This window comes from Lepidothrix coronata, unplaced genomic scaffold (assembly GCF_001604755.1).
Source record: "Lepidothrix coronata isolate B3197 unplaced genomic scaffold, Lepidothrix_coronata-1.0 Scaffold154, whole genome shotgun sequence".
Classification (NCBI taxonomy): Eukaryota; Metazoa; Chordata; class Aves; order Passeriformes; family Pipridae; genus Lepidothrix; species Lepidothrix coronata.
This window is the reverse complement of record NW_016690334.1, coordinates 903,872-917,357: the sequence shown is the minus strand read 5'-3', so window position 1 is coordinate 917,357 and position 13,486 is coordinate 903,872. Positions and strand designations below refer to the sequence as shown.

Below are 13,486 nucleotides of genomic sequence, written 5' to 3'. Positions count from 1 at the left end.
GAGAGAGATTGGTGTTTCCTAAAGACACAATATTAATTTTGGTGAAAGAGGAGGGGAGAAGTATTTTAAAATAAAAGTAGTTTTAACTTCAGCTTGCCTCTGAAAGCCAGTCCATGCTTCCCTATGGGCTGGCAACATAAGAGTGATAGGCTGCTGGGTAGGCTCAGGAAATAAGACCTCAACCACACAACCAGGGTTACCAAATGTTGCCCACAGCAGTTACATGTCCAAGATCTGTAATTTTCAGCAGCTGATTTTCAGTTTGTTGTCACAAAATCAGATGCATTGCCAAAAACAACGACCTGTAAAAGATGTCTGGGATGGAGATAACTTGACCAGCAGCCCACTTGACTCTCAGGAACTCAGTGGCTTCAGCTTCGTTGTCACTTGTTTTTGGGGCTCTCCCTTTTGGACAGTGGCAGTAGGGGAAATTATCAGGAACCTGCTTTACCTCTTGTGGTAGCTGAGTGGGCTCCAGCATTGTCAGCAGCTTTCTGGAGGTCCTTGGGAAAGAGGTCCAGGGTCTTTCCCTACTTTAAGTAAGACTGTCACATGATGTGTGATTAGAAGACAGACATAGTCATTTTCTTGGGAGGGTTCCATTCTCTTCACTTGCATTTCCTCCCAGCTCAAAGGCAGCAGAGTGTTGGTGTTCCCCCATCTCTCCTGGTGGGTTTCTTCATGGTGATCATCTTCCAGAAATGCAGCTCCTGCTAGCTGAGCTTTCACCACCAGCTGAGATCTTAAATATCAATAGTCCCCAGCTTCTTTCCATGATATTTTCACATAGAAAGAAAAATTGAGATTGTCTGCTGCTGTTCTGTATTGTCTCCAAACAATTGGACTCAACGGGCAAACAAACCAAACTATATTTGAAACTGAAAGTGTTCCATGAACAACAACATCCCAACAGCACACACTGCTCCTAAAGTCTCAGGGTTAATGCAAGAATCAATGTATAGGAGTAACTGCAGGAGCCCACAAAAAGAATTTTTACTGGGAACATGATCAATTATTTGGTACTTAGGAAACTACAGTTATGTTAACAAGGAAAAATAAGCAAGACTTTTGGCAAGTTTAGGAGACAAGGTGAAAGCTCACAAGTTTCTAGTGACAATTATGTGAGTAAAATGTCTGTGAAATTAAAAAGCTCCAACAGAAGTTTGGCCATGACAATTTAAAATATTAAGTGTTTCAACCACAGCCTTGTATAAAGACCAAAGAGACACCAAAGCAGATATATTACAAGTGAAAAAACTGAGACTGACCACTGGCCAAGTGGAAACTGGAGAACCAACTGTGGTAACAGCCACGTGCAAAATGTGAATTCCAGATGAAGTGTCACAAGAACAGATTGGGAAGGTCGATCTCAGTCTGCAGTTCAATCATAGCCAGGTTATGAACTACAGGAGGACCTCAAACAGTGCCCTGTGGGTGAATTGGTAACAATAACAATAAAATGACTGAGCTTTGAGAGCTAAGTTATGGTTTGTCTACATGGGAGTGAGTTTTAGAGGTTAGGTGCAGATTTAGAGCACAATGGCTTTTTTTGCCCCGATTCCCAGATGGGTGGGTGACACTGTCCTGCTCTGAGAATGCCTTTCAGAGAAGGCAAAGCTCAACAGTGCAAAGACACTTTACTGAAAGGTGCTAGCTGAGGACAGCTATTTCACACTAGTTTGTTTTTTTTTTTTTTCCTTCTTAAACATAGGTGGGTTCCAAGACTGTAGATGACTGAAAGCCAAAGCAGGCTCAGGGCAAGTTTTTGACAAGTTGCTGTTTTTAAGCTTTGTTTCTCATCTGAGGAGAGGGACATCGTGTTTTAACACATCTCTAAAGGATACTGAGATGCAGGAAACCTAAGGAAAAGCCACTCTGAAAACACAGGGCACGTTACCTTCGTCCATCATCAGCTACAAGGAATTTGATCCCAGGTTTCCAGTGTGTGTGATCAATATTACCCCTAAAAACCTGAGTATGAGGACCTGATACCAACAGGTCACATGGAACAATTGATACAGCAACTCTGCTAACCCTGTTCAGTCACACTGAACATTTATTTACTTTCATCTCTGACTAGCAGAGGCCTCCTGTGTGAAGTACAAACTGGCATTTCAGCCCAAGCTAAGCTCTTTCACAGAGCTTGTCCTAATCCTGATGCCTTCAAGTTGAATTATCTGTCCCCAGGCTGAATTTTGTCTCCTTTTGTAAACATAACTGATGCTGTCAGATAGCCTCTACAATAGAAGTTGCTTAATGAAAAGAACTTTGTGTTTCAAGCATTGTGTGAGATGACATCAACCAAATAAATAAATATGCCTTAGGCAGATGGAGAATATATATTAGATGGGGGGTTCATGTAAGTTTTACTGTATAAAAGGTGTAATGTTTTACCCCTTGGTGTACTTGATTTGTGGAAACCTCTACCTTGCACAGAATAAATAATGTCTCATTTCTAAACTATACTTTGTGTCTGTGTTTAGAGAGCTCCTAAAATCAGCAGCAATGCTACACTTACCTCCAGGTGTGGTCACTCTGCAGTTAACACCAGTGGCACCCCTTTATTACAGCCCCACAAGGCAGGTTCTCACACCTGATGTCAGCCCTCTCTGCAGTACTTACCAGCCACCCAGCTGAACGGGAAGGGCAGCAAGATTTGGGCACTGTGAGACATGAAGGTTTTTACCTCACTAAGTTGGCACAAGGTCCTGGCCACCGGCAGCTCTGATAAACCCTCTGGATCACCGTTTCTGAGCCGTTCTGCACCTGGCAGGAGACTGTCCTTGTCACTGTGTAGTGACACCAGTGCCTGCAGAGAGAAAGGACATCATTAGCCCCAGGAACACAACGAGCTGGACCAAGGTACAGCAAAACCAGAGCAAGTATCTGGGGGTGAGGTTCTTTCTTCCACCAGCCACAGCCAGGCTAACTTGCAGTCTTCATTCCTCACCCCACCCTCTCCTCCCAATAGCTGCAGAAAGATTCCCAGCTTCTGCCAACCTGAGCCACAAGAGATCCACTAACGCCTCTTGCTTGGTCCTCAGAGGCCAGGGTTTTATAGTGCATAATTTGGTTCTGCCACTTATCAGAAACAATAGGACTTCAAGGGGAAAAAAAAAAAAGTCTTCCAAATCTCCTGATAGTCAGTTCCCATTGTACTGGTCTTAATTTCATCCTGCTCCTTATGGCATCACTCTCCAGCCTCCCACCATTCTGAACAACAGCAGAGTTAGAAAATTCTGGTTTCTGGTGTGGTGGAGCTTATTGTCAGCAGGGCTCAGCCAAGCTGGGTGCTGGACAAGTCCTGCTGCTGTCCTGGTGAGGTTACAGTCTGAAAGTGGGCAAGGAAAAGTGCAGGGGAGGGAGGGATGAGTGTCTTAGGCTGTCTCGTAAGAAAACAAGAGAGAGACAGACCTACTCACTGCAAGGTGTGTGAGACAGAAGGAGCTGCAGTATCAGCCTGAGGAAATAGGACCTACAGACCCCTCAGGGACTTTCTCTGAAAAAAAAAAACCCAACAAACAAAAACAAAACAAAAGAAAAAAACACACACAAAAAACCCAAAACCAACCAACCAAACAAACAAAGAAAAAACCAAACAAAAAACCAAAACCCACCAAAAAAAACCCCACAAAATGCTTTTAGGTTCCATTGACATGCTTGAGGGGGGGAAAAAAGGATACTTTCATTTTTACTTTCATGCTTGCCAAATACTGGCTCACGTTTTTTGGGAATGCTTTGGTATGGGATGTTTTGTGATGCTTTGGTTCCTCAGCATAGTTATAACAGGTTTGAGATGCACTTTCCTACTGCTTGGGAATCAGAACTGGGGTCATTAATGGGAAGTGGAGATACCAGCCTGTGCTCCAAAACACACAGAGTGCTTGTGTAAGCATTCCTTGCTGAATCAGAGGAGTCCTGGCTCCTCACCCTTCTTAAAGCAAGAGCTCCCAGTACATCTGATCCCTTCTCCAAGTATCACAGTGACTCCCCAGCCTTGCACACCAAAAATCAAATTGCTTGCACAGTGGAAATGCACCTGCACATCCCCCTCTCCTTCCCTAAACCACCTTCCCCATGGTAGTTTAATTTCCCCAGTATTTGCCATTTACAGCATTTATTGCTTTTTCTCCCCTTTTTGGATTCCCCTCCCATCTCTGCAGGAGCCTCTGCTCTCTGGATAGCTCCCATTTCCATGAATAGGAGGCACACATGCCAGAGGCTGAGCCAACACCACAGACCACAATGGGGCCAGTGAGCTGCTCAGTGACCCTTCAGCTACAGCTGGATGGGCACCCAGGGCACCCAGGGAGAGGGGACTGTGTGCCCAGTGCCACCAGCCCGGCAGCAGCGACGGGGCAGAGCTCTGCAGCTTCCCCTGCTCACCACAAACCCTTTTGGGATTCCTCGTTGGGAAGCATGGATTAAAGTCACGTCACAGGTGACCCCAAGCGGGTGGGGAGGTCTTACAGAACCAGCTCTCTCAGATTTATGGAGGATCTGTGGTGGATATACAGGGATCAGGCACCCTGGTACCCAAATGTCTCTACTGACATCCACATCATAGAACCAGAGAGCAAAACGGGGAAAAAGAGGAGGTTAATGAAGCTTCAGGTCACCTTAACGGGCTCAACACAACTTCCACACATAGTTTAGGGAACAAAACCAGAAGAAACAAAGTCAGGAGCTAAAGACTGGAAATGTGATCGTTCAAAGTAAAGTTTTTCTCTTTCATTTCACTTGCACACATGGTGCAATCAGCCATGTCACCTCTCCAAGCCTTAGTCATGGGGTTTGTCCAGATGGGTAGTGTTGGATAATACCTCCTCATGCCATGGGAATGGCCAGTTGAGTGTGGAAGGAAAAGCAGCCAGGAGAAAGGGTGAGAACACGAGGAGCTCTGGCTGATTTACCTTGAGCCCAGTGCTCACAGCAATCACAGGGACAGCACTTGTGCACAAGCCTCAGGGCAAAAGCACTTCATGTCGGGTAAGACCACCTGCACACGCACAGACCCTGCCAGGAGAATGCCAGAAATATCTGTCCTGAAATTATGGAAACCAAAACTTCTCTTGAAGATGTGAAGAGGAAAGGAATTGTCCCCACCACAGGAGAGGAAGGAAGCAGGAATATCCACTCTAGCAACATGTAACAGAGCATGAAGGGGGATAAATACTAACAAATTTACAGTGGAGTTACTAAACATTTTAAAACAGAGTACAATTATCAAGGGCTTGAGTGCCTCTCCTCACGTTAAGATCGTTTTTCTGGATTGTCAATGAAATCCAAATAGATATTTATTTACAAGTGCAATGCTTTAACTGTTATGTAGCTTATATGTCTGTCCCTCTGGCCTTTTCCCAGAGTTATCTGGGAACTAGTACTGTTTCCATGGTGCAGAGCTGGATTATCCCACACTGATTATTTCACTCTAATACTGATTTTGGGAGGCTTCTGAGACAACTTGTCCCACCTTCTCGGGTACAAACAAAGCACTTCTGTATGAGATTAAAAAAAAAAAATAAAAAAATTCAACTGTACTCTGAACAAACTCCTCCATATCTGATGCTGAAGATAGGGAGCTTCATATTCGTGAAGGGAAATGAGGTGAACAAAGATGAACAGCCCAGCACACCCCAGAAGAGAAAGGCAGGTGATGGAAGTAGACTCCACAATTGCCAGAGGGATTCTCTCAGCTTATCTGCTCTGCTTAATATATAATGGCAGTTTAAAACTGCAACTGCCAAGGAGAAATTGGAAACTAATTGTTACCCTCTTTAGTTTTCCCTTGCATAAACCCAGATTTAAAGCCATCTTGTTCCTTCAAGGATTATTTTCAACCAGCTTGGGGGTCTAGCACTACATTTGTGGATCTGGAGCGAAACAGGTGGCACTGGGCAGGCTGCCTGTGTCAAAAACTGCAGGAAAGGTTGATTGTTTTGCACCATGTACAAAGCTGGTTTTGCCAGGGTTTCCATTCAGCAGGTGGGGCTGGAAGGCACACAGATTTTCTTTCTAAACAAGCCCAAACCCACTGTTATCTGAGTAGGTCTCACACCTTTGAACAGCTTATTCCAAGGACCAGATAGAGCAGGTCCAAGGAATTTGGCAGTCAAGTTGTAACTTCTGCCTGGGAAAAGCCTTTCACAAAAGTGAGATGTGGTGAACAGACCATGTTATAACTTAGTGACAGAGTCTTGGGCAGCAGCTGGAGGTAAAGGCTGTTCCCACTCTACAGCCCACAGGACAGAGCACGCTGGGGTGGGGAGAAACCCAACACTTCCCCAGGTTCATCTCTCCACATGACCTGCTCAGGGGCCTGTTATAAAAGGGATCAATCATTAGAGGAAGTGAAAAGCTCCCCTGAGGCTCTCCATTCACTGCTTTCCTTGCCTGAAGCCATCACCTGGGTTTGCCAGGCTGAACAGGACTGGTAGCCCAGGGCAGGATAACAGACCTTTCACTCCAACCTAGGGGCAACCTTTCACCTCCCTGAGCAGGAGCACAGAGTGCAGTGACAGTGATAAAGCAGCACAACACTCATCACCTCAGCACTATGAGTCTTCTATAAAGGAGTGGATCACAAGGGCACAAAAAAAAAAAAATTAAAAAAAAATAGTCAGACCCCAAAGATACTCAACGTGGACACAGATTTCTCCAGCTTCTCTCTTTACCAATAGAAAGAAGAGGTTGGTTAAAGATACCCAGAGCCAGGAGTGAAAGGTACATTCCTATTGATAAAGCATCACACTCTTGGCTTTCCATAAATGACATAATTTTCCTACAAATGCAGCTTTTAGGCATCTTCTACTGCAGCCCCACGAGTAGGTGAGGCAGACAGGAACACAGCTGATCAAGGATGCATTAGGATGTACAGCTTGGAACTCACTGGAGATGTAAGAGCACAGTGATTACAACAGAAAGAAGACAGACAGACAAAACCACCCCAAGATTTCTCTTTGCAAGCCAGAAGTCAGTAAGAACAGCCTCCAGAAGGCAAGCAGGCTTCACACAACGTGACGAAAGGCCCCATCACGGCTTACAGAGATTATAAATGACCCTTTATATTATATACAGATGCTAGGAGGGAAGGTTTAGGACTTCTACTGGCACACATCCAGGATGGCAGAGAATATATTGCTGCTTATTCCAAGAGAATATTCCAAGCAAGCAAACAAAACGATCCAAACAGCAGCTCCTTTAGGGCTGGGTCTGTCAGATCTCGTGGGTGCTCATCACCAGCACATTTAGAGTGATGTCCTGCACTGTCACAAGGAATTGGTCTTTCCTTAGAGAGACAAGTTTCACTGGGGCCATTTCTCCCAGCCTTTTCCAAAGGGACACCCTCCTCTCACAGCCTGTTTAATTCTTGGAAGACTTTCACGGGCAACAGAGACCGTGGCCCACGAGCTACTGATTTAAACAGTTTCACTCTGGGGCTACAGACCAAGATCTCATGTCTTGCTCACAGCTGACATGTTTTTCCAGAGGGAATATGGGTGTTGATGCCAGCAGATGCCCAACTGTATTTAGTGTGTAGGTTCGGGATGTTACTGCGGACCTTTCAGGCTAAATGGAACAACAAAATCAGTAGTTTATTTCCACTTGGACACACTCTGAAAACTATTCTGAGCTTAGACAGACCCCTCCCTCAGCAGATGCTGGGAGGGAGTTGCCTGCTCTCTGCTGACTCAGCATGAGCGGTGATGCCTTCAGGCACTTGGACACTGGAGAAGACAAGAAATTCTCACCTTCCAGGGCACAGGCCAAGGGATCTCAAGGGGAAGCTGGACTTACACAGAGAGCTGGAGCTGCAATTTGATTCTGATGCCAGAGAGGAAGCCCTGTCTGCACCCCACTGGCTTTCTGAACCTCCCGTGTCCCTCATCAGAAGTTTATTTGGATGCAGAGTTCATCCCCTGGAGATTTTGGATGTCTGTACAGCCTGTCATCCACCAGTGAGAGGGAAAAGAGACTGCAGAGGGTGGAGAAGTGTAAGGTAACAGATACTCAAGCTAAAACACTGTAGGTTCCACAAGAGTCATATACTCACATATCAAAGTTTAATTCCTGGATAGCATGACTGAGTTAGCTTAGCACAGACCTTTCATAGATGGGAAGACACTGACAGCAAGCTTCCTTTTCCCCTCTTCTCACCATCTGGATTTGCCCAGGACTGTTCCCTAAGCCCACATACCCCAAGGGTGTGTAAGGGATCTCTCCACCCATTCACCCCCCTGTGAATCCTTAGAAATGCTCACACCACAGCACACTCACAGAGCCACCCCCAAAAGCACCGTCTGCTTTTTTCCTAGTGCAAACTGCTGGCTTCTACCCAGGCTTCTCTGTCTCCTGGGGGTCCCTGGAGGACGTTCTAGGTGGTTTGCAAGAGAAAAGCCAACTGGCTCTTAGGAGGCTTCATTTCACTGGAGAAGGGATCACGAACTGAACAGTGTCAGAAACCACTGGGCTGAAGTGATCAGGACCCAGCAAGTCGCCTGGTTAATCAGGAGCATGCAAGTTGCAAATGAAAGCGGCCACATTCCTGCCTAATCACTCCTTTCAATGGGATGGCAGCTCAGCTCCACACACAAAACCCACTGGCTGCCGTGCCCTGTTAGGGACAGACCTACAGCAGGCACCACCTCCCACACACAGGACCTGATGTGTTCCCTGGAGCGAAGGATGTGGCTCCAGCTCCCCGATATCCGTGGCCTTAGAGCACACCAGGCTCCCACCAGCGTGAAATGCTGCACTTCCAAACACAATCCTACCAGCTGGACTCTGCACAAAGCCTTTTATGCTGTTGTAGAGCTGAGCAAGGCAGAGATTTGGTGTGGGTTTAGTACTTGCAGTGAAAGCTCAGTGCCAACACAAAAGCTCAAACCACCAAGACTTAACTGGCCAAGCCATGAGGAAGAGAATTCTTTCTGGGGGTGGGGGAACACTTAACATGCAGGATTGTTTCATCAGCACCTGTTGCATGTGTTTGGGCATGAACTGACCCAATAAATACCCCAGAAGTCTCTCAGTAAGGTTGGCATTTCTGATGCTTGTGACTTGCCCTAAAGCTTTGTCCTGTGTAAACAACTGCACTGAATTATCTTTTTGTTTCCATAAGGATAACACACTGTGTGTTATACTTAGCAGAGATCAACATTTAGGGCACAGAAAACAGTAGGAGTGTTTTGATAGCTAGATAGATTTCCCCAAGTTTCCTCATGACATTTTTCACTGGAGCTATCAATTTCCCTGCAATCCTAGAGAGGAATTTCAATAAAATCAGAAGGTCACTGACTTTCACTGGGAAAAAGTTGCTGTTCTGACTCAATGAAAGCAAACTGTGCCCTTTTCTCTGTGTAAATAGTACAGCATCCCACTTGCTTTGCCAGAACAGCAATCCATACACTGTGTGCTGGAGCCCAGTGCTAGGAGGGTTAGTTATTTATATATTCCCCCGAGGCCAGGAACAGAAGTTGCCCTCTACATGCCCAGAAATCCAGATTCAAAGGCTGCCAGGCTCTCTGGGGTATCTCCTGAACAATCCAGTTCTGTAAAACTGCATTATCCACAAATACACCCCTCTCTGAACGTGCTTCAATCACATGAGGATCAAGTTTACCAGCTAATTCAGTTGGCTGTGGGCAGATTACTCCTTACTGCTGTGACCTGGCTAGAGAGGAAACAATCCCATCCCATGTTACTGGAAAGCTCAGATGAAAGCCAAGCTGGGCTTAAGTTTCTCCTGTTCTTGGCCATATTCCTGCTCTCCCCAGGTAACTAGGTTTCAGGATCAAGGCTATCATCCAGCTTGTTGTCCAGCAAAGAGCCAGCTACAAAATTCAGTTGTAACCAGCAGTCTCCACAATATTGGAACGTTCAGAGTTGATGGATTGATTCAGGCCTGTAGATTGATGGACCATTGCTGAGGAATCCATCAAAGACCACCTGGCAGAGGCGAGGGGGGGGCTGCACACAAGCTTATGATGGCAGGGTTCAGTTCTGCTCTTCCATTACAAGTTTTAAGAGGTCTGCAAGTCAGAAGACACGACAAGCCACAGTAATCTCGTTGTCAATATTGATGTTTTACGCATGCCTTGCTCCCACTGAGCACTTCACAGTCACTAACAGAGGTTACCCTGACTCCCGTGAAAAAGGGAGAAAAATCTTTGTAACAGACCATTCATTTTGGGAAATGAATAAAACTGGAAGGTTGCTGGTGTTTCTGCAGCCAGACAGCAGCAGCCATTTGAAGCAGCAGAGAGCCAAAGGCACGAACAAGAATAAGACAAGTTCCAGGTCTCCCAGTTCGCTGTGTTGGTCAGACAAAGATTGGAAGGAACTCCAATCTCTCTGCACACACCAGCACTCCACCCCCACAATAAGAGTCTGAACAAAGTGGTCATAAAAATAAGTTCTGGCTCCCCAAGTAAGATGGGACAATTTATCTCAGAACCTCCCAATAGCAAAACCCTTCCCCAGGGGGGCAATATGTCCTGTGCTTAGTGCACTTCAAATACTCAGTTGCCAATAACAGCCTTAAGTTTTCCCACACAAAGTGGATTATCAGAGCCTGCTGGAGGGAGTTTAGTCCTAGAGGAATCTTTACCTTAGGAGGAAAACACAGTTTAGCCTGCACAACCGCTTCAATCTTCAGCAAATTCTGCAGCCAAGCACATTTCACTGTGCTTTCCTTGCTTTGTTGTGTGCAGGGTTGACCCTCCAAACAGCATTTCCTTGAGGGCTGAGCTTTCTTCAATTCATGGGAAACTGCACAAGATTTTACCTTACCCTTCTGCAGTCATCAAAGCTACAGGGGTTAAGGGAAAACTCCTCCCTACTGGAATTTTTAAACACCTGGAAGCACAATAGCTAAATACCACGGAGCACAGCAACTCTTCTTCAGAGACAAGGAGGGAAGCAGCTCCCCAGAGCAACATTCAGCTTCTTCAGCCGTGAAACCATTCCCCTTCTCTTCCAATCCCCAACCCCATCCAAGGGGATTTTCCAACTGCTGCAGCTACTGCAGGAGGGGCTCTGAAGATGAGAGCACTCACCTGTGACACACATGGATTCATTTGTACAGCAGAGCCACCCCCCTCATCCCTGATATAAATGCAGGATATAAGAGGCAGAAGCAAACACAGAAAAGGTTGATCAGGCAGGTAATTAATAATTATAATTATACTTAATTATAATTTAATATTTAAATTAATGTTATATTTTAATAATAAATTAATCATGGCCCTCCATGCCTACATACCTGTTCATATGTTCATAAGAGGACAGGGGTGAGAAGGCACAAGGCAGATTTCTCCAGCATAAAGTCCCTCTGATTTATACCCACCTTCTGAGTTTGCTGGTGACATGTTCCAGCTGAATCAAACAATAAATATGGTTGACCTGAACCATAATTATCCTCATCATGGAAACGAAAGAAGTTAGTCCATGACTGAGTGCTCAGAAATAAAAGGGGGGTTCACTCCTTTGAAGTGCTTTGCTTTTACAGACATTTTTCTATGCACTGAAATGTTTTGCTGCTCCCTCTCCTGAGCTTATCACAGTCAATGAGAAGACAGTAGTTTCCACTGTTCACAGAGGGAGGAAAGAGGAAATGCACAAAAATATCCATGGAATCTGTCTCTGTTAAATTAGACTGACTTGATGGAATCTGGCATTTGATATCCACGCAGTGTGGAAATCATGCACAATTACAACCAAGTAAGTCATTTTTGCAACATAAAAGCTCCTTGAAAGCCTTTCAAAAGAAGAACCTGAGTCTAAACATTTTTGCACAGCTGGATAACCTGGTTGTAGGTGGGTCTAACACCTTCATACTGTGAATACATCCATGGTACTCATTTGTTCATTCCTAAAAAGCCTGACCTTGGAAGGAGGGGTGGGATCACAGAAAAAAAAAAATCCTTAAGACCTTGATTGAAAGTAGAGAGCTGGAATTTGTTTAATCTGAAACAGATCCCTGTGTTCAAAGTCTACATTTGGCACTTGGCTGTGTCCTCCTCTGAGGATCTGATCTAGAACAGCTTAAGCTGAGGACAGGGATCCTGATCCTGATTACAAGACTAACTGATAAAAGTCAGTACCTCTAAGTTTACAAAAATCCATTCAGAATTAAACTCTAACTTTGAATTAGCTGGAGGTGGAGTGGGAATTTTAAGTGGAAGGATAGGACACTGACACACACCTGCTCAACCTCAAAACCTTTGCAGAGAGAAAAGCATGAAGAAAACTGGCATAAAGAGTCAGCAAAACCCTGTAACAGCATCCTGTGCTTTACTAGCACTGCTGTTGTGGTGCAGCCTCTCCTCCACCACCCACAAAGTCAGTCTGTCTTTATTTCCCCCTGCTACATCACCCAGTAACAAAACAACACTTTGCACAATTCAAAATGGACAAATGAGGCTCCTGCTGCTTTCAGTATCTCCTTCAAATCACACCCTTTTCCCTCCAGAGCCTGGATCAGCATGGACAGCCAGTCTGCCAGGACTGAACAGGGGCTGCTCCCAAATTTATTTGTTTGCTTATAGAGCTCTGTATGGGCAACAGAACATCTCTGTGCTTCACATTCAGCCCCCCGGTGCCAAAGCCCCAGCACTCACCAGCAGCAATGAATGCCACATGCATGACAGGGACACTGGGCCTAAGTGCAGCAGTGTTTTTCATTAGCATTGTGCTGGCACCAAAAACCACAAACTACAGCAAGAACAAAAGGCAATGTCAAAAGGAGAGTGCTGAGCATATCAGAGGAAAAAATAAGATGGCACGATCAAGTCATTGCTTCCTATCGACTGCGTGATGTTAATCTGCCCGTGGGACAGGCAGGGTTTGGGTTCTTCCTGGAGCTGGACAGGGGGATGCTGCTGTCACTGGAGTAGTACAGGTATATCCTTTTGCTAGCTAAAAAGAAAAAAAGATATATATTGAAGATCCCCCAGACAACACATTGGTTTCTCCTTAAGGGAATTCAGATGTGGGGTTTTTTTGTTTTTCAACAGAGCAGTGAGTCCCAAAAGGTATCACAAACCAGATCAGAGCATCAGCTTCAGATTCACAGGTGTTAGGATACAACTGGAAATACCTGTACAGACAGCTGTGTCAGGTAAACTGAACCCAGGACTCCTCTAGCAACACATCTTCCATCTGCTCTCCCTCCTTCTCTTTTCCCATGGCACATCACAATTATTTCATTCAGTCCAGGTCTTCAGTATGCTCAGCAACTGGTAAAGGAGTTTGTGGGCTCTGGTATACAAGGGACTACACAGCAGACATTTCTAAAATAATTACCTATCCTATGGTTGCCCATCATTGCTGGGAACAGGATTTCAGGAGCCAAAGGGACCTCTCTTCCTGGAGTGAAGCTGCAGTAGGTGTGTGCAGGCTCAGCCTGTTTCCAGTGACTGCCCAAGAGCCAGACACGACAACCTCACTGGAACTGCCAAGGAAACAGCCTTTCCTCAAGTGCAAG

The 13,486-nt window shown here is 45.4% G+C and overlaps 1 protein-coding gene across 5 annotated transcripts in view; it reads right to left on the bottom strand.

Moving 5' to 3' along the window:
* Positions 1–13,486, bottom strand: part of COL26A1 (collagen type XXVI alpha 1 chain) — a 181,065-nt gene that overhangs the window by 139,512 nt on the left and 28,067 nt on the right. For all 5 annotated transcript variants that reach the window (XM_017828947.1, XM_017828948.1, XM_017828946.1 and 2 more), the window contains one exon: positions 2,687–2,809. Coding sequence is in view for 3 of the 5 variants with exons in the window: in XM_017828946.1 (XP_017684435.1) it covers positions 2,687–2,809 (123 nt within the window). In the remaining 2 variants the exon portion in view is untranslated. The remainder of the gene's footprint in view (positions 1–2,686; positions 2,810–13,486) is intronic.